Source organism: Lontra canadensis, unplaced genomic scaffold, assembly GCF_010015895.1.
Source record: "Lontra canadensis isolate GAN:19392208 unplaced genomic scaffold, GSC_riverotter_1.0 scaffold125, whole genome shotgun sequence".
NCBI classification, from domain to species: domain Eukaryota; kingdom Metazoa; phylum Chordata; class Mammalia; order Carnivora; family Mustelidae; genus Lontra; species Lontra canadensis.
Genome location: NW_022631119.1, coordinates 5,010,559 through 5,037,440, shown reverse-complemented (window position 1 = coordinate 5,037,440; position 26,882 = coordinate 5,010,559). Strand labels below are relative to the sequence as shown.

At 55.2% G+C, this 26,882-nt stretch overlaps 2 protein-coding genes and 1 long non-coding RNA gene across 6 annotated transcripts; all 3 read left to right on the top strand.

The window, feature by feature from the left end:
* Positions 1 to 123: 123 nt before the first annotated feature.
* Positions 124 to 9,211, top strand: GMFG (glia maturation factor gamma). 2 transcript variants are annotated; one of them, XM_032841744.1, is made up of 8 exons: positions 124 to 210; positions 5,151 to 5,213; positions 5,657 to 5,753; positions 5,874 to 5,923; positions 6,766 to 6,815; positions 8,274 to 8,356; positions 8,800 to 8,873; positions 9,020 to 9,211. In XM_032841744.1, exons 2-8 carry the CDS (start codon positions 5,211 to 5,213, stop codon positions 9,089 to 9,091), a joined length of 429 nt encoding a protein of 142 aa, XP_032697635.1. In that variant the 5' UTR covers positions 124 to 210; positions 5,151 to 5,210; the 3' UTR covers positions 9,092 to 9,211. The 2 variants fall into 2 exon arrangements, with proteins under 2 accessions (XP_032697635.1, XP_032697634.1); XM_032841743.1 differs by lacking the exon at positions 124 to 210 and adding an exon at positions 810 to 988.
* A 5,236-nt stretch (positions 9,212 to 14,447) lies between these two features.
* LOC116857546 lies at positions 14,448 to 19,860 on the top strand. 3 transcript variants are annotated; one of them, XR_004380766.1, is made up of 3 exons: positions 14,448 to 14,553; positions 17,100 to 17,217; positions 19,598 to 19,860. It is a non-coding gene; the product is annotated as an uncharacterized LOC116857546 (long non-coding RNA). The 3 variants fall into 3 exon arrangements; XR_004380765.1 differs by lacking the exon at positions 14,448 to 14,553 and adding an exon at positions 14,633 to 14,855; XR_004380767.1 differs by lacking the exon at positions 14,448 to 14,553 and adding an exon at positions 15,685 to 16,725.
* A 202-nt stretch (positions 19,861 to 20,062) lies between these two features.
* Positions 20,063 to 26,396, top strand: LRFN1 (leucine rich repeat and fibronectin type III domain containing 1). Its single transcript, XM_032841742.1, has 2 exons — positions 20,063 to 21,478; positions 24,640 to 26,396. Exons 1-2 carry the CDS (start codon positions 20,073 to 20,075, stop codon positions 25,544 to 25,546), a joined length of 2,313 nt encoding a protein of 770 aa, XP_032697633.1. The 5' UTR covers positions 20,063 to 20,072; the 3' UTR covers positions 25,547 to 26,396.
* Positions 26,397 to 26,882: the final 486 nt, after the last annotated feature.

Below are 26,882 nucleotides of genomic sequence, written 5' to 3'. Positions count from 1 at the left end.
CGGCCCGCGAGCTCCCCTCCCTCCTCCCGCACCGACCACCGCCGCCGCCGCCGCCGCCGCCGCCGCCGCCGTCGCGCTGCGTCACCGCGCCGTGCGTCACCGCCCCTGGCCCCGCCCCGCCGGGGCCGCTGCGCGCCGGCATTAGCTCAAGCCGCGGTGACGAACGGCGCGCCCGCCAACGGGCGGCGAGGGCAGCCCGAAGGGCGGGAGGTGTGCGCGGAGAAAGGCGGGGTCCTGGCGGAGAGGGGAGCGCTGGGGGTTGAGCGAGGCCCAAGAGGCCCGCCCTCCACGCGCTGGGATTGGTTGGCCGCGGGGCTGACGGGCAGTCGGCCCCTCCGGGACCTGGGGGCGGGCGGGCGGGGCGCAAGCTGTGTTGCCATGGGCGACGGGCGCGGCGCAGCCGGGGATTGGGCCTCCCCGCCCGCAGGGGGCAGTCTCGCGCACGTCTACCTCAGAGGCCGTGAGCTAGGTCACAATTCCTGAATCTGGTGTTCAAGGCCTCCCTCCCCGCCCCTCTTGCTCCGTCCGCCTAAGGTCTGGGCCGAAGTGGTCCCGAGCGGCCAGGTTACAGTTTGGTGCTCAGGCTTCTGGAGTCTCAGCTCTATCACCGCAACTGTGTCTGAACCTGCTGCTTCGTGTCCCAAGTGGGAATAGGATTGAAAGAGACGATGCGTAGAAAGCGCTTGGCACAATGGAGGCCGTCAACAAATGGGAGTTGTTGCTTTGACTCTTGTAATCTGTTCATTCCACAAACTTTCCTGGATCTGGTGACTAAGCGGAGCGGGGGCCCTCACCCAGAAGGTGACCGAGACACAGCGTCTTAGAGGAACTCAAAGAAAATACAGTCGGGGTGGACGGAGTGTATTGTTCCGGGCAAGGAGTGGTGGGAAATGAGCTGTGGCCAGATGTTTGGCCACTTGAGGGAGTTTGGGCTTGTCTTGAGGACGCTAGGGAGCCATGGAAGGGCTTCAAGTCAGGGAGAGTCATGGTGAGTTGGGGATTTGGAAAGATGGCTCTGGCTTTCATATGGAGCGTGGATTGGAGGGAATAAAACTGGGGGCCTTCAGTAAAGGGAGGCAGTTGGGGTGGAACAGGGACGTTTGCACCGGGGTGGGACTGTGGGAAAGGGAGGAGGTGTGGGCGGGAGAGACGCCCAGGAGGCCTAGTGAACCTGTCTTGGGACTGGCTGGCTGCAGAGCCAGGAGAGAGGTTGAAATCCTAGACAAGGACTTTGGGTGGGGGTTAGGGGTTGGTAGTTTCTCCCTGAAAAGGAGACCCAGAGGAGAAGCAAGTTTGGAAGATGCTGAGTCCAGTGTGGGCTACCCAGCAGCGGGGCGGGGCGGGGGCGGGGGGGTGGTGTGTGGCGGGCGGGCAGGAGGCTGTCTGGAGCTTAAGAGAACTTGGGGCCGGAAACCAAGATTTGAGGTTCTTCAAAGATGGTAATTGAAGCTGTGGGTGATCTAGCCTTGGAGGATACGAAGGATGAATGGAGACAAGGACTCAACAGAACCCTAAGAAAGGAGGACACCTAAGGTTTGAGCAAAGGAATGGGCATCTGTCCAAGATTGAGAAGGGACAGCCAGAGAGAGAGGAAAATGCAGTGAGGAAAGTTCATTTCAAGCCAGGCTGGCAGAGGGTATCAAATCCCATCCATTACCTCCTCTGTTTAAGCAAAAACCTTCATGACATGTAGAGTAGTTCAATAGATACCATTTCATTTATTCACTCAGTGATACTCAAGTACCTAACATGTGTCAGGGGCTTCAAGGTTCACTAGAACCTTGTTTCTAGAAATTCAACAACGGAACAAAGCTTACATTCATGCCTGAAGCTTACATTCTGGTTGAGGGGACACAATAAATAGATCTTATTTATTTATTTTGACAGAGAGAGAGAGATCACAAGTAGCAGAGAGGCAGGCAGAGAGAGGGGGAAGCAGACTCCCCGCTGAGCAGACAGCCCATGTGGGGCTCGATCCCAGGACCCTGAGATCATGACCTGAGCCGAAGACAGAGGCTTAACCCACTGAGCCACGCAGGTGCCTCTAGGGGGACACAATAAATAAATAAATATAATGTGACTTGGTGATAAGTACTACAGGGAAAAATAAAGCAAGCTGAGGGGATGGAGTGATGAGGTCAGCACTATTTTAGCTGGGGGAAAGGTGTGATCAGGTGAGGTTTGAGCAGAAATCTGAAGAAAGGAAGGGGTAAACCATAAGGGAAAGAAGGTTCCTAAAAGAGGGAACAGCAAGTGCAAAGGCCCAGTGGCAGGCTTATTCACAGAACCACAAAGAGGATAATGTGGCTGCAATGGAGTGACCAAAGAGGGGAGGGTAGGAGAAGACAAGGTCCAGGTGGTAATGGAGGAGGGGTGGTGGCAGATAAAGGCCACTGTAAGGACTCTAGCTTTTACAACTAGCTTTTACCCAAATAACATGGAAGCTGTAGGAGGGTTTGAGAGAGGAAGTGTGTCATCTGCTTTGGGTTTTATTAGGATCCCTATGGCAGTGCTGTGAAAAATAGAGTGTGTGTGGGGGGGGCACAAGGGGACAGTGAGGAGGTTGCTGCAAGAGTTCAGGCAGGAGATGAAGGTTTGGGGGACCAGGGTATGGGCCGTGCATGGAGGGGGGAGATGGGCAGGTTCTGGTTACATATCCAAGTTCAGAACTGACAATTCTGATGTACGATGAGAGGAATGAGACAGGTTAAGGATGACTGAGACATCCATGTGGAGATAATCAGCTTAGCAGCTGGATGTAGGAGTCTATCTAGAATCCACAGAGAAACCTAGGCTGGAGAAATAATTGGGGTATGCCCTTTGAAAGCCAAGAGACTAGATGAGATCAGGAGAGGACGGTAGGTGAAAAAGAGGAGACGAAGGACTGAGCCCTGGAACACCCCACTGTTAAAAGGAAGAATCAGCAAGAGGCCGGGAAGGAGCACAGCCAGAACACGTGGAGGAAACCCAGGCCAGGGTGTTGTCCTGAAAGCCAAGTGAAGAAAGTGTTTCTTCAGGGCACAGAGAGGGATGGACGGTGACACATGCAGCTGACAGGGCACAACAGACGAAGATTGAGAATTGACCAGTAGGTCCAACACCGTAGAGGTCAATGGTGGCCCAGACAAGGCTACATCAGGGGATGGGGACAGGAGTCACAATCTGCTGGGAGACAGGAGTCACAACTCTCCCGGAGTTGAAGAGAATCAGGAGGAGACATTGGAGGCAGCAAGTGTAGATGATTCTTTAGAGAAGTTTTGCTGAAAAGGGAAGGAAATGAATGGGCAATGTTGGACGGAAGATAGGGTTCTTCGTTTATAAGAAGGAAGACAACCCAGGGCGCCTGGGTGGCTCAGTTGGTTGAGCGACTGCCTTCAGCTCAGGTCATGATCCGTGAGTCCCATGATCAAGTCCCACATCGGGCTCCTAGCTCCCTGGGGAGTCTGCTTCTCCCTCTGACCTTCTCCCCTCTCATGCGCGCTCTCTCTCTCTCTGTGTCTCTCTCAAATAAATAAATAAAATCTAAAAAAAAATTAAAAGAAGGAAGACAACCCCACATGTAGACTGAAAGGAAAGCTCTAGTAGGGATGGGAACATTGATGATGCAGGGAAAGGGAGAATAGCTCCAGTGACGCCTGTCAGTCGGGGGGGGGGGGGGGTGGGGGGGGGGGCCAGGGGCGGGGGGGGGGTTAAGGAAGGGGGGGGGGGGGGGTGGGGGGAAGCCCAGCCAATATGGCGGGCCAGCCACTGAGGAGCAGGAACCTGTGAAGAGTCTCCTTTTTTTTTTTTTTTTTTTTCCGAAGATTTTATTTATTTGACAGAGATCACAAGTAGGCAGAGAGGCAGGCGGGTGGGGGGGAGTAGGCTCCCCGCAGAGCAGAGAGCCAGATGTGGGGCTAGATCCCAGGACCCTGAGATCATGACCTGAGCTGAAGGCAGAGGCTTTAACCCACTGAGCCACCCAGGCGCCCCTAGTGAAGAGTCTCTTGTTGGCTTTTATTTTCTCACTGAAACACAGGGAATTTTCCCATAAATTACTTCCCTTTTATTTCTCCTTTATATGACAGGACACGGTATTGATTTTGGGGGCAGGGGTTTGTGGTATAAGTAGGTTACGTTATCTAGGACTTTGATTTCATGGTGGGAAAGGGGGCAACACAAAATGCACTTAATAAAAAAGGGGGTACTGATCTGACACAATTGGACACCATTGTTGTAGGGCTCGTTATTAGGCCCCTGAGGCTGAATAAGTGCAGGAAAAAAATCCAGCATTACCTGGAATAGTGGAGTGGAGTCTCCACGGGATAATGTGGAATCTTGATATCCCCATCAACGCGGTGGGTGGCAGTTTGGCTAGCAAACATCCCTAAGCTCCCCTTTTCTACTCTGGAATTAAAATATTCCAGAGTGGGGATGATCCAGGAAAACTTCCTGGAGGAGGGGAGGAGCTAAAAGAGCTCTCTCTCTCTCTCTCTCTCTTTTTTTTTTTTAAGATTTTTATTTATTTATTTGACAGACAGAGATCACAAGTAGGCAGAGAGGCCGGCAGAGAGAGAGGGGGAAGCAGGCTCCCTGCTGAGCAGAGAGCCCGATGCGGGTCTCGATCCCAGGACCCTGAGATCATGACCTGAGCCGAAGGCAGAGGTTTTAACCCACTGAGCCACCCAGGCGCCCCTCTCTCTTTTTTGAAAATTTTTATTTATTTGACAGAGATCACAAGTAGGCAGAGAGGCAGGCAGAGAGAGGAGGAAGCAGGCCCCCCACTGAGCAGAGAGCCCTGCGGCTGATCCCAGGACCCTGAGATCATGACCCAAGCCAAAGGCAGAGGCCCTAACCCACTGAGCCACAGAGGCGCCCCAGAGCTCTTATCTACAGTGTATTGAGCATGTCCACCATGCCGGGAGGTATGTAAGGCTGTTTTATCCCTACAGGAATCCTGAATCAGAGGGATGAAGCTACCTAGCTAGGGTCACACAGCAAGGCAGCATTTGAATCCAGGTCTGGGTGATTGCAAAGCCTGGGAGGTCCTGGCAGATGAGGGGAAGGAAGGAAGGGGAGGAGCCCTCTGAGACAGTTGTCCCAGAATGGGCATAAACAGGATGTGGTGTTGGATGAAACCTTTCCCCTGCCCCACACCCCGCCCCCTGCAGCCCTGGTCCCTAATTCTAGAAGACAGCGGAACTGAGAAGAGGCCTGTGGACAGAAAAGTCATGGTTAGGGGGATGAGGGGTGTATGGGAAGGGCTGGGGGCTGGGGTGGGGTTGGGGTTGGGAGATTGCCTGGGTGAAGGTCAGCCTGGGGGCTACTCAGGGGCTGGGAGGGTGACCCCATTGCAGCAAAGGGCCTGGCTGGGGGAAGAGAGATGCTGGCTCCAGGTTTAGCCCCCGAGCAAGCAGATCCTCAAGTGTTCCCTGAGGGCACCTGCCTAGAGGGCTGGAGCCCAGCCTCTGCCCTGCTCCCCAAATGCATGCACTGGTAAGGGGCGGCACCTTCCACCCTGCGGAAAGCACCTTTTCCCTAATTGTACCCGGGGCGTCCTATGGGCCATCAGGCCCACCTCTTCATTAGTAGTTGGAGAAACTGAGGTTGAGGGAAGGTGATGGGGTGGGGTGGGGGGCTTACGCTCTCTTAAGCTCTTCCTGGGCTTCTCTGGCAGTCGGATTCCCTGGTGGTGTGCGAGGTGGACCCTGAACTAAAGGAAAAGCTGAGAAAATTTCGCTTCAGAAAAGAGACAGACAATGCAGCCATAATCAGTGAGTGTCATCTCCTCCCCTGGAAGGTTGGTGGAGGGGGTGGGGACAAACAAGGAAGTCTGGCTAGTGTCCCTACTGGATGGAAGGGGCAACTAACCCCCATATGCCATCCCTCCCCAGTGAAGGTGGACAAGGACCGGCAGATGGTCGTGCTCGAGGAAGAATTTCAGGTGAGGGTCTGGGATGGATGGGGCCACCGAGAAGGGCAGGGTAGGACTGGGAGAACCAGGAGACTGGAGCTGATGCTAAGAGCCTGACTTTGGGGGCTAGACAGGACTGGAGGTCAAATCCCAGCTCAGTTGTGACTCGAGGCAAGAGACTTCACCTATATGGGTCTCTGTTTTCTCATCTGTGAAATGGGGATACCTGTACCTACCTCTTAGGGTCTATGATTTAGTGCTTTAATCCTTGTCATGGGCTTAGAAGTGGGTCCCGCACATAGAATATACTCAATAAAATAATGATGGTAATGACAATGATGATGATATTTTATTGGCATGTAAATGAAAGTTTCCAGATAAATCAACAAAAAGCTAGTGGAAATCCTGCATAAAAGGATAGACCTCCCCCTTTCTTGCCTCGCTGTCTTTATCAGTCACACAGGGATGCTAATAAGGCTTACTTCATAGTGTTGTGGTAAGGATTTGACGGGGTGGCCCATGGAGACTGAGGCTGGAGGCTGGGGCTGTTTGATGGGGTGGTGGTGGGAGGATCGACTAGGAGCTGGGCCCTGTCAGGTCCTCTGAAAGACAGTGTAGCAAAATGGTTACGATTTGAACCCAGATTCAAATCTGAATCCTGCGGCTCGCTCTCCACAACCATGGACCGGTGTCTTAACCACCCTGGGCCTCAGTTTGCTCACCTGTAAAGTGGGGCTAAGGAGAAGCTACTGCACAGAATTGTGGGAGAAATCAGTGAGTTGATCTATGTGTGTTTCTTAGACCAGTGCCTAGGCACATAGGTCAACCTTACTTAATGATGGTCTTTTCTTTTTCTCCCCCCTCACCCCCAGAACATTTCTCCAGAGGAATTAAAAACAGAGTTGCCAGAGAGACAGCCCAGGTATCCTGGGGGTAGTGAGGGGAGGGTCAGGCCAGGGAGGGGTGAGGGTGATGATGAAGGAACAGACTGAGGGACCCCTTGGATTCCAGTATTAATCACGGGTTCTGGTCTGGGTTCGAGGCCACGAATTCACACCCTAGGACTTTTTGTTTGTATACTAATATTTTATTGCAGAATTTTACACTGGTAGTCATGTGATATTAGAGCTTGCTCTTTTTTTTTTTTTCTGTACAAACATTGTCAGGTTTCAGTCTCGTGATTGCACTTCATTAAACAAAAAATGAAATTTTCCTTTTTCAATGCCTGAGAATACTTTGGGAAGTGGGGGAGTTGTTTGACCTTTAATGATTGGGGAGAATCCTGTGTGAAGCCTCCTAAGCTAGTACAAAGGAGGTCTTCGACACTCCTTTGAAGCCTAGTCATGTTTAGATTTTACATCTCCACTGGGGTGAATTTGGGGTGCACCAGGATTTTGACCCTCCATCTCAGGCTCTCCATTCCAGCCAGGACCGGCTCCCCAGGTGTCTGACAAGTACAGTCACGCTGGGCTCCATGCACAGAAGGGAGTCTCAAACACAGACGGGGCTTAGTGCTCTGCGGCTGCGGGCCATCTGGAAATTTTTTATAGTTTTATCTTTGAGTTCGTGTTTTGTGTAAAGTCTGGTGGGACAAGTGGAGCATGTGCTGGGGGCTTGGAGCCACCTTCAGCTCACACATGGTCCCTCCATCAGCCCTGGTTGGTCGGGTTCTCCCCTGGTCACCCCCACCGCCCAGGGAGCACTGCTACCCTCTGTCCCAGGCATGGGGCCTGAGTGCAGATGGGGGAGGGTCAGAGTCAGGGTTGGCAGACACCCCCTGCATGACAATTTCCAGGGTCTGTCTATAAGCGAGCCAGCGGCTGTACTTCCCCTGTGAGTGTCCCCATGCCCAAGAGGGCCCGACTTGAAGTAGTAAATTTAAAGAGCCCGTGACCAGTCTGGAGAGAGACTGCGGAGCAAAGGGAACAGCTTTTCTCTTGCCTTTTGAACAGCAGACCCCACATTTCCATTTTGCCTTGGGCTTGGCAAATGATGGGAGCTGGCTGTCTCAGAGGTCTAGAGCTCTGGATGGTCCCACGTAGTGCTTGAGCCTTTACACTCTGGCACGAATTCCCTGGGCTCAAATCTTTCCTGTATCCACAGAAACCCAGTTAAATGATTCTGGGCCTCGGTTTTCCCATCTGTAGTATGGGGATAACAAGAGCACTTATGTCAGGGGGTTATTGTGAATCAAACAAGCACTTACCACAATGAGTATTTTTCATCCTTTTGTGTTCACGGTCTGTATCCTGGGGTCTCATTTGTTAGCCCTAGGTTCTCAGACTCAGGCAAGATTTTAAGACTGTGGACTCCGGTAATGGGCATTGGGCCCGGGCTCCGGGCGGAAGTACTGAATTTGATTTCCCTTTGGCTGGTGTAGGTTTGTGGTTTACAGCTACAAGTACGTGCACGAGGACGGCCGAGTGTCCTACCCATTGTGCTTCATCTTCTCCAGTCCTGTGGGTGAGGCACGGCTCTCCCTGTCCCCACAAGAGGGTCTTAGATTCTGTGCTTGGGGTGTGCAAGAGCGTGTCCATGGGTGCAGGTACGTGTGACTGGTGACTGTGTGAATGTGCAGCCTGTGTGGCGCATGGGTGCTGGAGTGGGGTGGGAGCTCAGATTCCTTAAGAGCCCACTTGTCCTCCTCAGTCCCAAGGTGTGTAAGCCAGTTAACCTCTCCCTTTTACTTAGAAACTCCTGTGTGGCCTCTAAACCATCTCCTGGGACCCTCAGCATAACAAGCTCCTCCCCCAAACAGCCCCCAAACCCTGAGTATGGCTTCAAGAGACGAACTTAGAACAGCTCCCAGGAACTTTCGAAAACTTCAGGGCCTGCAGGACATAACTGGGGCCTTAGTGATAAGTGGGGTCCCCCAGTTACGCTCTTTTCTCTTCTTTTGCATGCAGGCTGCAAGCCTGAACAGCAGATGATGTACGCAGGGAGTAAAAACAGACTGGTGCAGACAGCAGAGCTCACAAAGGTCTGGGCCTGGGACTGAGGCTCCCCAGGGCTAGGGAGGTAGAGCCCGAGGGTCTGGGATCCTGTTCTGAGCGGGGGGAAGAGGCCAGAGGGCTCACTACTTCACTTCCTGAGTGGGTCTTAATGCGGAGAACTCTCCCTGCCCAGGTATTTGAAATCCGCACCACTGATGACCTCACCGAGGCCTGGCTCCAAGAGAAGTTGTCTTTCTTTCGTTGACCTCTGAGCTGCGGAACTGGATTCCTGATGTCGGAGTCTCTGAAGAAACTGGGGACTGGGACCCTCTAGGACCTGAACGTCTGAGACCCTAAGGAAATTAAAATGCAGGAATTCAAGAGATCTCAGTTCTGTTTCTGTTTCTCCTTGGGGGAGCTAGCGGAGGGTCCCTGCAGTACCGGCGTTGGGCCAGCAGAGGGCAGGCAGACCAAGTAGATGCCCGCTGAGTCCCAGAAGAAAAGGGGCGGGAGGGATACCGGTTTCTTGGCCAGAAAGGAAGAGGCCTGTAGGTTTTTCTGGGGAGGAGTTGGCGGGCTGAGGAAGGGTGGGGGAGGGGTTTCCAGGAAGAATTGGAAAATATCTGAAACCAGGAGGGGGCCCTCCTAGGGGAATATGGCCACCTGGGTTCCTGAGAGTGAAGGAGGCAGAGTGCCTGTTCCCCTCCTCCCTACTTCTCACCACAGCTCTAGGAGCTAGCAGACAGCCCCCAGGCTGGAAGAATTTAAAGATTTTATTTATTTATTTGACAGACAGATCACAAGTAGGCAGAGAGACAGGCAGAGAGAGAGAGAGGAGGAAGCGGACTCCCCGCTTAGCTGAGAGCCCGATGTGGAGCTCTGATCCCAGGACCCTGGGATCATGTCCAGAGCCAAAGGCAGAGGCTTTAACCCACTGAGCCACCCAGGTGCCCCTAGGCTGTAAGAATTTAAAGACAGAAAAGTTGTTGAAGGACCAGACATAATTGCTTCAGGGAGTTGCTGTGGTGGGTGGTTTGTGGGGTTAGGGAGGCCTGAGGGCCCAAGGCTAGGGAAGGTGAGAGGATCTAGGGCTCTCAGTGGACCCCTGAGGGGTATGAAGTTGAAGGTCAGGGAAAGGACCCCCTACCCACCCCAGTTGGGAGATTCTTTTTTCTTTCATGTGGTATGTCTGGGCTTTTGAGTCTCTTGGACCCTCTGTCTTTGTCTCTGAGGGACATTTATTGAGCACCCACAGTGTACCAGGCTCTGAGAATTCTGAGATGGGCAGGTCTTCACAGAGATAAATCACTTTTTCTCTGTGCTTCTCCTCCTGGTCTCTGGTCCTTTCTCTGTCCCCAGATGCAGGGACCTGGGAGCTCCCTCCCCCCACCACCCCTTTTCAGGTTCCCTGTAGAGAGGTGTTCGTTGCCATGGTAACAATGACACAATGACCTTGGGCCTGGGCTGCCCCTCCCCCAGCCCTGTCATTCCTGGGGGTGGGTCCACAAGCCCAGCTCCAACCCCTCCCCAACCCTTCCAGCCAGAACACACCCATCCCCTCACCACCCGGCTCAGCCCATCCCTTTACCCCCTTGTCCCCTGTCAGGACAAGTCCTTTGCATAAAGAAATCGCGTACAAACGCCCTCTCCTCCTCCCCCACGCCAGTATTTTGGGGGAGGGACATGAGTTTCCTTCTGACACCTTTCTTGGTGCCCTCCCCAGCCCCTCTCTGCCAGGAACAAGTCTACTTCTCGCTGTGATCACAACCTCAGTTTCTCATGGCTAGAGATGGAAGGAGAAGAGGGCTGGGGATAGGAGAGGTCGTTCAGTTAAGAGGTCAAGAAGGCAAAAGGACTTGTCCAAGGTCGTGCACTTACATGATCAAATTAATAATAATAGTTAACTCTTTGATTGAGGGCTTCCTATGTGCCAAGTACTTCTATAAGCCCTTTACAGCTGTTAACTCATTTAATCTTTACAAAATCTCATGAGAATGGTATCATAATTATCCCCAATTTACAGATGAATAAACTGAGGCACAGAAGCCAAAATAGTTGCCTGAAACCCCACTGCTAGGGGTTTGCACAGTTAGAACTTTAATTCAAGGCTATCTGGTGGTCAAGGGCCACTCCCTCTCTCCGGCAGGGAATTTAGGGATTCATCCCTTCCTCTTCCTTCCCCTCCCCTCTCTCTCTCCTACTTCCCACGTAGTTGAACTTCTGTCAGCCTCCAGACTCATGATTGCAAACAATCCAATCAGGAAGAGGCATGTACGAGGAGTTGCCCAATCAGGAGCAGGGAATTTGGAACGCAAGGACCAATCAGAGAGGGTGACTCGGGAATGCCCAATACAGAGGAGGTTTGGCTAGAGGGATTGCGGAGGGACCAATCAGAGAGGCAGAGCGGAATACACTATCCAATGGAGAGTCAGCACAATGGGGAGTGGCTCTAGGTTGGGGGCCACTCCTTCAAGGGTCCTCCTTCAAGGGTCCTCCCAGAACAAACGAGGGACTACCTCCTCTCTTTCCACCTGCTTTCACTTAGGCTTCACAGATCCAGGCTCCTTAATTTTTGAATCCAGGCTCTAGGGTTTCCCTGGGGCGCTTCTTCCTGCTAACCTTAAAGGAGAGTAGGGCTTATGTTAGAGAGGAAGAAACGGGATTTAGGGCGGAACTGAGAATGGAGGATCTAAATTAGGCAAGTGGTGCCTGGACTGAAAGATGCTTTTGGGGTGGAGTTTAAGGTGCAGGGGGCAGTGTTGGGGCTAAGAGGGTAGGACCTGGGCCCGAGGGCAACCTGATGTCAGAAAGGCTGAGGGGGGGCGGTTTGCTTTGGGCAGAGCCTTGGAGAGGGGGCGCGGGGGTGGGATTGGGGGTGTGAGGGTGTCTGTGTGCGTGTGTAACTAGGCTTGGGGGCGGGGCCTAATTGTGGAAGTGTGAGAATGGTTGCCTGTCTCTATTAAAATGTCTGGGGTAGGAATTAAGGCTGGAGGAAACTTCCACCTGTTGCCCTCTTTTCAGGCCAACTCACAGCCTCCAATCGCTGGGGGTTTCCCTCTTCCCTTCTAGTGACCCCAGGCTGGAACATTATGTTTATTGCTGAGTGTGGCTCCTGTGGTGAGTCTGGGGTGGGCCTAGCTCCTGGGCCCTCTCCTGAGAGGCTATTAAGAATACATGTTTGCTGAGCACCCACTGGGTGTCCTTCGTCGTTCTGGACACTGGAGAGAATTGGTGCCCATTTCTCTCCTCTCAGGAGGCTTATATTTCAATGACTAGACAACAAGCAAGAAACAAACACATAAGTAAACAATAAAGAGACAAACATTATCAGCAAGCATGATAAATGCTAGGTAGGGGATAAAATGAGATGATGGGATAGAAATAGTGGGACCTTTTGTTGCCTCTTTAGTCTCTAGAAGACTCCCCCTGCTCACCAGTATTAGGTGACTATGTATTAGGAAATATATATTAGGAAATATTTCCAACATGCAGCAAAGTTGAAATAATTTTACAGCGAACCCTCCTCATAGACCCACCACCTAGATTCTACCATTAACGTTTTATTGTACTTGCTTTCTCACCTCACCATCCAGTCAACCCATCCATCAACCCATCTTCTTTTTTATGGATTTCAGAGTAAGTGGCAGACATCTGGACAATTGGTGGGGGGGGGGGGACTGGGGGGGGGGAGGGAAGGACTCTCTGAAGAGATCACAGTTGAATTAAGACTTGAATGAAAAGGAAGGGGAAAGAGTGCAAAGACCCCAGGGGCTGGACTGAGCTGGTGTATTGGAGGAGTAGGAAGGCCATTGTGGGGGGCTAGGAAATGAGAGTGGTAAAGGATGTCAACAGGTGGGTAGGGCCAGAGATACTTGGGCTCAAGCTCTTTGTTTCCCCATCTCAGTGGAACTCCCTTTTCCATCCCAGGCCGGCCATGGCCTTCTTTTCCTTTCACTTCCTGCCATTTGTTACCTGTGTGACCTGAGGCGAATTACCTAACCTCTCTGTGGTTAAATTTTCCTCATCTGTAAAATAGGGGTGTGATGGGACCTCCTCATCTGGCACCTGGGAGGAGTCAATGGAGTCATGTAGGAAGCTGTTAGAACCATCCCTGGCACACAGTAGCACTGGACGCTTGTCCACTTTTGTGGTTGTTAACTATTCTCTCTCTCCATCTTCCCAGCCCAGGACCTCCACACCCCATCAGGGAGCATCAAGAACCAGGGTGGGGGTGGTGGTGCCTGGCTGGAGGCACCATCAATGGTGGTGATGTTGGAATCTGGAGATTGGTGGGGAGGATCGTGGGTGTCCCCAGGGGGCATCTAATGGTGGTGAGTGGGGTCAAGGTTCACTGAAGGGGAGGTTTTGCAGAGGTGACCTTGATCTGGGGGACAGGGCAGGCTACAAGTGATGATGATGTGACTAGGAAGAATTTAGGGAAGGGGTTTGACAGAGGACCTTGATACAGTGGGATCCAAAATGGGAAGGGTTTGAGTTGCCAAGGAGCTGGGGGTCTGCAATAAGATGGATTTGCAGGGGAGGCCTTGTTGGTTTCTGAGTATCTCAGAAAAAGGTGGAGAGTGGCCTGAGATACTCAGTGGGATTTGGGGGAGGGACTGGGGGGGGTCAGCTATTGGGTAGGAGTTGGGCAAGAAAGGAGTCTAACCAAGGAAGGAGCAAAGAATCCTGGGATCCATGGAAGTCACGGGGAGGGGGAAGGGTCTGCAGGGTCCAAAAAAAAGAGTAGGAACAGGAGGGAAAGAACCTGGCACAAATCAGGGATTCTGGAAACCAAGGGGGGCTTTAGAGGGAAGGATGATCTGGGGTCTGATGGGAGGTAGTGAGGAAAGGTAGGGGGAATAAGAGACATCTTGGGGTCCCCCTAGAAATTAGACATGGTCTGGAGTCCCTCCTGGGGGTCAGGGAATGGTTTGTGGTCCTAGAGGGTGGAAGGACATGGCTGGGGGGGCCTCCAAGATGCAGAAGGACATGGTTTGGGTCCCCAAAGGAAGTAAGACATGATCTTGGTATCTCCCTGGATGTTGAAATACGGTTTGGGTCCTCTCTGGAAGCTGGGGCATGGTCTGGGGTCTACCTGAATCTTATGGTGTGATTTAGGATCCCTGCGGGGGGGTGCTCTGGATGCCCCCTGGGTGCTGGGATATGGCCTGGGGCCCCCACTGGAGTATGGGGCAGAGTCTGAGGTCACCAAGGAGAGTAGGACATGGTTTGTGGGTTCCTGGATGGCTGTAGAACATGGTTTGGATCCTCAGAAGAGGTAAGGCATGGTCTGAGGTTCCCCTGGGTATTCGGACATGATCCCAGGTCTCAGCCGAGTCCCCACGCCAGTTGGGGCGTGGTCTGGGGGGGGGTCTCAGGGGAAGCCGGCAGGGCTGGAGGTGGGGCTGGGGAGGGGTCGGGGGCGGGCCGGTGGCTCCGCAGCGGAGAGGGGTCTGCGGCGCGCCCCCGGGCGGGGGTCTGGGCGGTGCGGCCGCCCCGCCCGCCCCTCCGGTCGGCGCCCCCTCCCCCCTTGCGGCGGTGGTGGCGTCGGGGCTCTGGCGGCGGGCGGCGCGGAGGGCGGAGCTCGGCGGCGGCTCGGGAGGGAGGGCGGGAGGCGGGAGGGAGGCGGCCCCGCGGCACCGCGCCCCCTCCCCCGGCCCTCCCCCCACCATGGCGCGGAGCGAGGCGGCGGCGGCGGGGCCGGGCCCGGGGCCCCCCCCGGGCTGGGTGAGCGCGGCCCGCAGCGGCCCGGGAGGCGGCGGGCGGGGGCGCCGGTGGGAGCGCGGGTGTGAGCGTGCGAGCGTGAGTGTGTGTCCGCGGCGCTGCGGCGGGCCCGGCGTGCGCTCGCGCGGCCCTGTGTGTGCCCGGCGCCGGCGTGTGCGGCGCCCTGCTTGTGTGGCTATCCGGGTGTGTGCGGGGTGTCGAGCCGAGGTGCTGTGTCCGGCCGCGCGCGTGTCCCCCTGAGCGGCTGCCCCTCCGGCTGTGTGTCTGGGGGGCTGTCGCGCGCCCATCGGAGGGGCTGTGTGCAGGTGTGTGTGCGTGGGTTGTGTGCCCAGGTGTGGGTGCCCCCCGCCCCCCCCCAGCGAGTGTGCGCGGGGCTGGATGCGTTGGGTGTTTGGGTCCAGGTTGGATGTCCGGGTCCAGGTTGGATGTCCATCCTAGGGTTTGTGTAGCCGGGTGTGCCCGTTTGGGTGTCCATTTGTGTTGTGTGTGTGTGTGTGTGTATGTGTATCTGCGGGTTGCATGTCTCTGAGGGTGTGTGTCTGTGCGTCCACCTCAGGTTCCCGGCTAGGGGCTGGGGCTCGTTCCTTGTGGGTCCAGGCCTCTGTGTGGGTTTGGGGGAGGGGAGTTTGCCGCTCCCTCGGTCCATGTCAACTGGGGGGTCCTCAGCGGTCCTTGGGGGAGACGGCCATGTCTTCCCCTTCCCGGTGCTTGGGAGGTGGGGGGGGGATGGGCGGCCGGTAGGTGGACAGATGGAGGGATGAGAGGCCGAGGGATGGACAGATGGGCCGGAGGGGAGGGGCACAGACCCGGCCCTTCCCCACCCACCCCACCTCAATCCCCCCACCCGCCACATCTCCGCAGATAGGGCCTGAGTTGCCGGCATACAGATGGCCAGGCCGGGGGATCTTTGGGCGGCTGGAGGGAGGATTGCCTTGCAGAGGGGCTCTAGGACTCAGCCCCCCCAACCCTTTGAGACCCCACCTGCTGAACTCTGACCTCAGGCCATGGCTGGTGCCTTGGTTGGGGGTGGGGGGAGGATGTGCTGGGAGGGAAGAATGTTAGGATTTCTTTGAGCTGGGATGTAGGTGGGGTGGGGGTACCTCAGGGCCAGGATGCGTGTTCATGACTGTGAGTGTGAATGTATGCCTATCTGTTGACTATGCTACTGTGGTTCAATATTTCATGTGCATTTTGGAAGTGTGTAATATCCCTCCCAGGGCTCTTGTGTGAGCATGTGTCTGTCATGAGTGAACATCTCAGAATGTGTGTGCAAAGTGGATCTTTTTGTGCCTGTGGGCTTGAGTATCAGTTTTTGTGTTGCCTGTGTGTGCTTGTGGTTCTGTGTATGTGTGAGGTGTGTATCCGCTGGTGTGTGCGTTTGTGCATCTGACGGTGTGGGGATGGAGCAGGTTTGTGACCATGCACCTTGGGGATATGTGAAGTTGTGTGAGTGTGTAGGAGTGTGTCTGAGCATTTAAGAGCCTGCACTGTGTGTCACCTGTATGTGCAAGTGAGTATATGTTGTATGTATGGGCCCCTGTGTGTTGGCAAGCGTGCACGTGTGTGTCTGTTATAGAAGCATGAATCTGGTTGTCTGCAAGGGGGCACACAGGTTTCTCTGCTGTGTGTGTCTGTGGGTATGTATGAATGTGCAAAGGAAAGGCAGTGCTGTACATGCGTGCTTGTGTGCGAGTGTGTCCCCCTTGAGGGTGTGTGTCTGTGCTGTGAGTCCATTTATGTGTCAGTGTTGGTCTTTGGGGATTGGGGTTGTATCCATTGATACGTGCGGGGCAATCTGTATGCATGTGCTTGTCTCCCTGGCACGAGGCTGACCTCACTTCTTGGCCCAGTGAGACTGGAGCCTGTGTGGTGTGACCTGTGGTATGCTTGGGTCCCTCGTGGAGGGGGGTGTCCAAGGACACAAGTGTGTCCGCATGCCAGGCCAAGAGCCCACGGAGAGTGGGGGCACACATCTGGCTGGTGTGTTCCTGGAAATCCAGATGTGGAGACTTTGACTCTGGGTCCATGTGGGTTTTGGCGTGTCTGCACATGTTGGTATGACAATGGTATGATGGCGAGGATGGGGGCCTCTGGTTCTTTCCTACAAAGTTGGGGGACTGGGATGTGAACTCTGGAACATGCTGGGAGCCTGAAATCCCGGATCTACAAGAGAAGGTGGCTGGGAGGCCAGTTCCTGGATCTTGAGAAAGGAAGAAACCTAGACTCTGGAGTTTGAAGAAGGAAGAGATGGGGGTTGCAGACGCCAGGTCTTGAGGGAGGAGGGGGCTGGGTTCTCTGGCCTGGTGAGCCCACAGAGGACAAAGGGTTAAAGTCCTGGACTCCTGGGTTTGGAGGGTGAACAGTCCTGAGGCCCAGACTCCCTGGATTCCAGAAATGACTCGCTGGGTCCGTCTGAGATCGTGTAGTCTGCAGCAGGAGGGCGGAGAGAATGATCACCCCAGAGACTTCCTTGGCTGGGATGGTCTCTGAGGCAAGTCTTCAGAGAGGAGCCTGAAGGATGCTAATAGGGTCATTTTGTTTCTTTGCAGGTACTGGCCCAGGCCCTGACTCCCTGCAGAGAGGTGAGTGGGGTCCTCCAGGCTGGGGAGAGAGATGTGGAGTGATTGGGCCTGCTCTGAGCCAGCTGGAGGCCTGAAGCCCTGCCTGGTATGGATTTCAGGGCAGGGTATGGCAGTGTCCAAGGGGTGGGGGTGAGGGTGACAACAAGGTCAAGAGTATCGTGTTTGGGTCAGGGTTCATGGTAGAGCCTGGACACGGGTGGGAGGTGGGGGTTTTAGGCCTGCAGGCATCCCCTCTCTGGATGGGTAAGGTGGTGGGGACAGGGAAGTCTCCTGGTGATACGGGAAAAGGGCACAGAGAGTTTCACAACATGAAGTGATCCCCTGCATTTGGAGAGCGGCACGGACATGGTTTACCATTTGTGTGTGTGTGTGTGTGTGCGCGTGTGGGAAGATCTCCTGGTCACCTGACCTGCTAGTGGCTGAGAGAGAGCCAGAGAAAAATGATATGTTAATAATTATTAGTAGTAATAGTAATAATATTTAGTAATAATAGTAAAAATATTTAGTAATAATTAGCAATAGTAATAATAATGATAATAAGATGATGATGATGATGATGGCTGCTAATATTTATACAGGGTTTACTCTGTCAGGAACTGTCCCTAAACATGTAACACTGTATTATCTCTGAATACTTAAAATAACCCCATGAGGTAGCTGCTCCCATTATTCCCCATTTTACAGATGAGCACACTGGGGCACAAAGAGAGGAAGTCACTCGATTAAAGTCACGCTGCTGGGGCCTGGGGTATGAGCCACAGCAGTCAGGTCCCGGTTCTTCCTTGCGATGCCGCACTGCCTCTCAATAAACGTTAGCTATTTCCATTGCTGTTATTATTCCTTTCACTTGAGTCCCACCCCAGCTGTGGGAGGCAAAACCGTGTACTTGTGCTTCACAGACTGGGGTTCTGAGCCTTAGAGACCCCGCAGCCGAGCAGGTGCAGAGCTGGGGCTCCGAACTCGGGAGCTCTGCCTGGCAGGCCAGGGTTTTCTACCTGAGACTGATCAGTCTCCCGGGCGCAGAGCGCAAGACCAATTAATGGGGGGCGCTCAGAGACTCGGTGGGATGCCCCAACTCTGCCCCTCGTCCTCTGTGCATCCCAGGCACTGGCTCTCCGTCTCTATCTCTTTCTGCCTCTCTCTTGGTCTCTCACTATAGTGTCTTCAGATTGCCTCCTGCCTCTTCTGGCTCACTCTCCCCTCTTCATCTTTTGATCTCAATGCCCTTCTCTGTGTCTTGTTCTCTGTTCTTCAGTCTCTCTTGGCTTCAGGCTGACTCCTTGCCTCTGTAACTTTCTTTCAGATTCTTTCTTGTTTCCTTTCCTTTTATTTATTTATTTATTTACTTACTTGCTTATTTACTCATTTATCTATGTGAGCTCCTGGCACAATGTGGGGCTCGAACTCACCATGCTAAGATCTAGAGTCATATGCTTTGCCCGCCAGGCACACCTCAAGTTCTCTTTTTGCCCTTTCTTTCTCTATCTGTTCTTGCCAGTCCACCCCCCCCCCCCCCGCCATTTGTCTGTCTCTTCACCTGTCTCTCTCTGTCTTGGTCTCCCTCCCCACAGCCTGGAAGACCTAGGGCCACAGCAGGCCGCAGCCCCAAACTGCAGATTCCTAGGAGGTGGGCCAGCAGGGACCCGGTGCAGGGTGGGGTGAAAGCAGTTTCAGGGACGCCCCCTTCCCATCCTTTCCTCTTCACCCCCCACCCACCCCTTGTTGTGATGGGAGCTGACACATCGTGGGCTGCAGGCACCGCAGGGAAATCCCTGCCGGAAGGTTTTGCCTGGAGCAGAGGCATAGCGTGAGTGTGTGAGAGTGTGTGTGAGTGTGGGCATGTATGGGGCCTTGTAAGTGCCCGCTGATGTGAGCATGAAAGCCTGCCTGCTGCCTGGGAGCTCACCAGGGCCCAGGATGAAACCTGGCTTAGAGAAGGACTTCCCAAGGCTGAGCCGGAAGACATGTGCTTTTCTCAGCCCCTCCTACCTTCAGAATCCCTCTGCCACTCCCAAGTGGGGGTATGTTTGCGGGGGGGAGGGGCTTAACCTTAACATTCACTGAATATTTACTGTGTGGCAGACCCTGTGCTCAGTGGTTCCCACTGAATGAGCTCACAGAACCATTGCAACAACCCAGGGAAGATGGTATGATCATCATCCCATTTTGCAAATCAAGAAGTTATGGCCTAGGTTAGGGGAAACATTCGTTTGGGGTCACCGAGCGAGCAAGTGGGGGAACCAGGACGTGAAGTCTGAGTCTGTGTGATTTCAGAGCGCTTACTTTTAATGATGGTGCACACTTCTATGCCCAGCACATAGTGGGCACCCCGTGGTCATGGTGATAATAATCACCAACATGAGTTGAACAGATTTCATGGGCCAGGTGTGGTTCTAAGTACATAATGCTCATTAACCCATTTAATCCTCACAGAGGTAAGGCCTGTTCTTATCTCCATTTTACAGATGAAGAAACCGAGATTCAGAGAGGTTCAGACACTTGCCCGAGGTCACACAGCTAGTAAGTGTCAGAGCTGGAATTTGAACCCAGGGGCTGTGGCTTTGAAATTCATGACCTTAAACCCTAGTCAGCCATGAGTTTTCCGAATATTAAGTGGGTACTGGAAGGCCTAGGCTTAGTCAGGTGTCACCCCGCTGGTTGGGAAATCATGAGAAGTCTGGGCCTTCTGGAGGAGAGTCAGAGTTGGGATTGGGACACTCAGGGGTGGGGTAGTGAAGTTTATCAACCAGCGTGGAAATATTGTCCCTTAACGATGAAATGCATGGCCACTGATGAGCAGTCCTGCCACTGTTCTGCCGCGGTTGTTGGGAAGGGAGGGATATGGTGGGCGGCCAGGCTGGTGGTCAAGCCCTGCGCCTGCATAACCCCCTCTCCTTCCCTCGCAGGTCTCACGCCCCACTGCTCTCCCCTTACTGCACCATGGCTCCGGGCCCCTTCGGCTCGGCGCTCCTCTCGCCGCCGCCTGCTGCCCTGCCCTTTCTGCTGCTGCTCTGGGCTGGGGCATCCCGTGGTCAGCCCTGTCCCGGCCGCTGCATCTGCCAGAACGTGGCGCCCACGCTGACCATGTTGTGTGCCAAGACTGGCCTGCTCTTCGTGCCGCCGGCCATCGACCGGCGCGTGGTGGAGCTGCGGCTCACAGACAACTTCATCGCGGCTGTCCGCCGCAGGGACTTCGCCAACATGACCAGCCTGGTGCACCTCACCCTGTCCCGCAACACCATCGGCCAGGTGGCCGCCGGCGCCTTCGCCGACCTCCGCGCCCTCCGCGCCCTGCACCTGGACAGCAACCGCCTGGCCGAGGTGCGCGGCGACCAGCTCCGCGGCCTGGGCAACCTCCGTCACCTGATCCTTGGCAACAACCAGATCCGCCGGGTGGAGTCCGCTGCCTTCGATGCCTTCCTCTCCACCGTGGAGGACCTGGATCTGTCCTACAACAACCTCGAGGCCCTGCCGTGGGAGGCTGTGGGCCAGATGGTGAACCTGAATACCCTCACGCTGGACCACAATCTCATCGACCACATCGCTGAAGGGACCTTCGTGCAGCTGCACAAACTGGTTCGCCTGGACATGACCTCCAACCGCCTCCATAAACTGCCCCCCGATGGCCTCTTCCTGCGGTCCCAGGGTGCGGGGCCGAAGCCGCCCACACCGCTCACGGTCAGCTTTGGCGGCAACCCGCTGCACTGCAACTGCGAGCTGCTCTGGCTGCGGCGGCTGACCCGGGAAGATGACCTGGAGACATGCGCCACCCCCGAGCACCTCACCGACCGCTACTTCTGGTCCATCCCAGAGGAGGAGTTCCTGTGCGAACCGCCGCTCATTACTCGGCAGGCGGGGGGCCGGGCCCTGGTGGTGGAGGGCCAGGCGGTCAGCCTGCGGTGCCGCGCCGTGGGGGACCCCGAGCCCGTGGTGCACTGGGTCGCGCCCGACGGGCGGCTGCTGGGGAACTCAAGCCGGACCCGGGTGCGGGGGGACGGGACGCTGGATGTAACCATCACCACCTTACGGGACAGCGGCACCTTCACCTGCATCGCCTCCAACGCCGCCGGGGAAGCCACGGCACCAGTGGAGGTGTGCGTGGTGCCCCTGCCTCTGATGGCGCCCCCGCCGGCCGCCCCGCCGCCTCTCACCGAGCCTGGCTCCTCCGACATAGCGACACCCGGCCGCCCTGGTGCCAACGAGTCAGCTGCTGAGCGCCGGCTAGTGGCGGCGGAGCTGACCTCGAACTCGGTGCTCATCCGCTGGCCGGCCCAGAGGCCCGTCCCCGGAATCCGCATGTACCAGGTCCAGTACAACAGCTCCGTGGATGACTCCCTCGTCTACAGGTGGGTGCTGCAGTCCCAGGATGCCCCGCCCACCGACTCCCGGGGCCCTCCCCCTCATCTGCGCACCCCCTTGGCCTTCTTGCTCAGCCGCGGTTCTCTACATGGCTGTGCGGAGTTGTCCTGGGCTCTCATTTGCCCTGTCCCCTCCTCTTTCTACTTCTGTGTCACGATCTCTTTCTGCTTTTCAGGCATTTAGTAAATCTTCGTTGAGACCCCACACGAGCCAGACGTGAATATGCCCAGCACAGTCCCTCCTCTCTGGGGTTCCCGGGCTACATCACTGCTGGCCAAAGGTGTCTGGCCATTCACCTTGTCAGTTAAACATTTTGGAACATGAAATATATTCGCACACTTACATATGTATAGTTATATTTATATTTATAGATTACATACCAGTGTTACTGTATCAACCCACTGGGTGCATTACAGAACAGAAAAAGGAAAAGTATGAGAAAAATAAATAAATGATCCTTTGATCTTACCCACTTCGTTGCAAAGTGGTGATGATACCCCCTCCCATTTTATAATGGCTAGAAGCCCTTGCTCTGGTGTAGACAGATCTGTTCGGTATAGACAGACATTAAAAGGTTACTTTCTCCTATCATCTCTGTTATTCTCTTGTTTTGCCTCTGTCTGCCTGTACCCTCTCCCCCTCCGACTCTTTTAAGGCACTGAGCCCTTGCTCTGCGCTAGGCCCTGTGCCACCTCATTTGATCTTCCCAGCTCTGCTGTGAAGCAATGATGATCCCCCCTCCCATTTTATAGACAGGGAAACTGAGACTCAGTGGGAGGAAATCACTTGCTCAAGGTCACAGAGGAAAGTGGCAGAGCCAGGATTCCAGGCCTTACCCTTCTAACTGCTAATCTTGCCCTTTTGACATTGAACAGACATTTAGTGAGCACCTGCTGTTTGCCAGGCAGGGATTAGGGGAGAAAGAGAATACATTTCTGAAAATGACTTTTGGTTTCTGTGACTCTCCACCTCTCTGTTTCTCTCTTTCATTATTTAACCCTTGGCCACTGTGTGAGGGGGGTGAGGGGGTATCCTCAGACACTGCATGTACACAGATGTTGGTGGCCCTCTGTCCCCAGCAGGGCAACAAACCCCTGGTCTCTTCCTTTCCCCTTAAGGCCACAGTTCCAGTCCCCTGTCCCCCATTGCAGATGCCTGTGTTCTGGTGCTGTAGGGGTTAACCTCCTCACTGCTGCCATGGGCGGAGGTGACGACCAACCAGAAACCTGATCTGCTGCCTGCTCAGGTCTTGCAGCCAATTAGAGACACACCAGCTGAAGCTTTCTTAAGGAGCCAGCCTCTGTCCTTGAAAAGTGGGGAGCCCCTAGCAACTGGCTACTTTGGGGGAAGGAACAAGAGGAATCCAAGCCTCTTGGGAAGGGGAGAGGAGAGGATGAGGAAGACATACAGCTAGGGGTCCGAGGTTGCATGGGGTGGGGTCAGTGTGTGAAATGGGAGGAAGGGGGGGTCCACCGGAAATGTGGGTAGGCCTTTTGGGGGGGGGGCTTATTTGAAATCTTCTGGTTGAAGGGTGGCCTTTGGTGGTAACAGAGCTAAGGTGGGCTTCAGGACCAGAGCTGGCCTGGTTGGAGGGAATGTGAAGTTTCCCAGAGAGAAGAGGCCCATGGAGATGGGGGTGTGGCCTCTCTCAGGAGACAGGGCTCCTGTAGCATCCTCCCAGGCAGAGGGGGCCCCAGTCCTTGTCTCTGGGGATCCACTAAGAGTTTTGGAGGTGGGGAAGGCTTGTGAGATTGAGTCCCGGGCATGCAAATTCATGTGGACATGGCAGTCCTGGCTTAGCCAACAGCCCAGATGTGGCCAACAGCCCAGAAGGGACGTGCCCAATAGAAGAGGGTCAAGGCCTAGTGGGAACGGTCTTACAGATGGGGAAGAGTGCAGTTGGCAGTAAAGTATGAGCCACAGCAAGGGTTACTGGCCAACACAGGGTGGGATGTGAGCTAATCATGATGAAATTATTGGGTGCCAGGCGTTAGGTGTGTTAATTTATTCACACATCACACTATCTTTATGATGATCTTAATATCTCCATTCTGGGGAAGCAAGGCACAGAGGGTTTAAGAAACTTGCCTAAGGTCACAGAGCTAGCAAGTGGCAGAGAGACTCAAACATGGGCTCCAAGGCTTTGTCAGCATAATGGCTCCTTTACAATGATCCTCATTGGAGGGCAGGGGCCCATAGCAAGAAAGGGGCATGTTGCTTGGTTACATTTGATCCAATTATGGATGAAATTTATCTAGGCGGGGGGCATGATTTCATGACCTCTGGTGCTTTGGGGCAGAGTGTGCACACAGAGTGACTGATTGCAGGACATGCAGAGTGGACATGGCCCTAGGCACAGTAGGGAAACCATCCCTAGGAGGCCTTGGGAGTGTGGCTTGGAAGCCACTGGTCAATCAAAAGGGGAGTGGCTTATAGATGGCCCCTTAGTGGGTGGGAATAGGTACTTGAGGGGTTTGGTAGTTGTCCCAGAAGACAGACACAGCTTGATGTATCTACCCAGAGGTGGGACATGCAGGTGAGGGCCGTGGCCTCTATCAGTTTCCCCAGAAAGGATGGGAATACATAGAAAAGAGAAAGTGGAAGAGCATCCATTGTCCCAACGGAAGTAAAACAGAGTGGGTGAGCTGACCTCAGCGTCCGCTTGAGTGAGGATGAGACATACAGGAAACAAGACGTGGTCTGTTGTATGGGGGCCCTTAAAGGGTGGAAATATGTAGACCTTAAATGGCGGTTGTCCCGATGAAAGTGAGACACTGGCAGGAGGCGTGTTCCTTGAGGGCAGGCCTTAAAAGCTGTAGCACCTCCTCCCTTGCGGGGTGGGTGGTGGTGGTGGTAGTGGTGTGTGTGTGTCAGGATATGCAGATGAGGGAACAGGAATGGCAGATATTACCTAATAGGTGACAAGACACCACAAGGAGTGGGTCTGAGGGCAGGGCACGCAGAGGAGGGCCATGGACCTCAGCAGGGGTCCTGACAGGATGGGAATTTGTCGCTTGAATGGCTGCTACTGTCCCATAGAGGGTGAAATACCAGTAGGGACACATAGTTTGGTCCCCACTGGTCATCACGGGTGGGGCATGAAAACGAAGTGATGCTAACCCAGTGCTGATGCCCTCCTGTCCTGCAGGATGATCCCATCCACCAGCCAGACCTTCCTGGTGAATGATCTGGCAGCGGGCCGCGCCTACGACCTGTGCGTGCTGGCTGTCTACGACGATGGGGCCACAGCACTGCCAGCCACGCGAGTGGTGGGCTGTGTGCAGTTTACCACCGCTGGGGATCCTGCGCCCTGCCGCCCATTGAGGGCCCATTTCTTGGGCGGTACCATGATCATCGCCATCGGGGGCGTCATCGTCGCATCGGTCCTCGTCTTCATCGTTCTGCTCATGATCCGCTATAAGGTCTACGGCGACGGGGACGGCCGCCGCGTCAAGGGTACCTCCAGGTCGCCGCCGCGGGTCAGCCACGTTTGCTCGCAGACCAACGGCGCAGGTGCATCGCAGTCCGCGCCCCCGCCGGCGCAAGACCGTTATGAGGCGCTGCGCGAGGTGGCGTCCCCAGCTGCTGCCGCAGTGGCGGTTGAGGCCAAGGCCACCGCAGCCGAGACGGCTACCGCGGAGCCAGAGACCGTCCTTGGACGCTCCCTGGGCGGCTCGGCCACCTCGCTGTGCCTGCTGCCGTCTGAGGAAACCTCTGGGGAGGAGTCTCGGGCCGCAGCGGGCCCTCGGAGGAGCTGTTCCGGGGCCCTGGGGCCGCCAGCTTCGGTGCCTCCCACTCTAGCTCTGGTTCCTGGGGGGGCTCCGGCTCGATCGAGGCCGCAGCAGCGCTATTCGTTCGACGGGGACTACGGGGCGCTCTTCCAGAGCCACAGTTACCCGCGCCGCGCCCGGCGGACAAAGCGCCACCGGTCCACGCCGCACCTGGACGGGGCCGGAGGGGGCGCGGCCGGGGAGGACGGAGACCTGGGGCTGGGCTCCGCCAGGGCACGCCTGGCTTTTACCAGCACCGAGTGGATGCTGGAGAGTACCGTGTGAGCGACGGGCGGGCACCAGGACGCCTGGGTGCCGCGGACTAACGCCCAGCCGCACGGACGCTGGGGCAGGACTCGGGGAGAAAGCGCGGCGCCTAGTCGTGGGACTAGAGGCGGAGACTTGCCCTTCTTGTCCCCGGGGGGGGCGGGGCTCCCTCGTCTGCGGCTCTTGGTCACGCCCCCGGGCCCGAGGGGATTAGGGGGCGGGCAGCCGGGCCCCCCTCCTCCACGGACTCCTCGCCCCCCTCCTGCCCCTCCCCCCGCGCGCTCGCGGACCTCGCTGGAGCCGGTGCCTTACACAGCGAAGCGCGGGGAGGGGCAGGGCCCCCCCGACACTGCAGCACTGAGACACGAGCCCCCTCCCCCCGCCCGGGACCCGGGGCAGGGGCGAGGGGCCCATTTCTTGTATCTGGCTGGACTAGATCCTATTCTGTCCCGCGGCAGCCTCCAAAGCCCCCACCCCCACCCCATTCACTTCCCTGGTCCCGTCGGGTCTGGCTTGGGGTCCCCCTTTCTCTGTTCCCTTCGTCTCTGTCTTGTCCCCTGTCGTCTTTGTCTTACGTGTCTGCCCTTCCCTATTTGTGTCCCCTTTCTCTGTCCCGTCGTCTCTTCTCCCTCCGCCCTCCGATTTCTTGTCCAGTCGTTTCCCTCTCTCTCCCGATTACCTCTTCCCCTACACATTCTCCCGGGCAGGTCCCACTGGAAGGACCAGACTCTCCCCTATTCCTTCCTCTTTTCCCAAATAAATCCCCACATGAACAAAGTCCAAAACCAAATTTCCCTCCCTGCCGGAGCCGGGACCCTCCGCCGCAGCAGAATTAAACTTTTTTCTGTGTCTGAGGCCGCTCTGCTGACCTCTGTGTGTGTCTGTGTGTCTTGGTGTGTGTATGTGTGTGTGTGTGACCTGGATTACAGCATGAGGACTCAAGTGAGACTGAAGAAGGGATGGCTAGTTGGGACCAGGGAGACTCGGGATAGTTTCCTGTCCCCTGAGAGACTTAGAGGTGGGGAATAATAAAAATAATACTAGCTAACATTTAGTGCCTACTATGTGCCAAGCCCTCATTTAACCCTCTAAACCCTAGATATCAGTGCTATTATCCCGTTTTGCAGATGAGGAAATTGAGACCCAGGAAAGTTAAGACTCTTGCCCGAGGTCACCGAACCAGCACAGAAAGTAGCAAAACTGGGATTTAAAAAGGCAGGCAGCCTGACTTCTGATTCTGTATTCTTAACCACAGAATTGTGCTGAATAGCTGTTGGATGTCCATTCCACATTGTGCTCAGCAGAGCTCTGAGGTGGGTCAGCTAATTGAACTAGGTATGTTTGGTCCCATTTA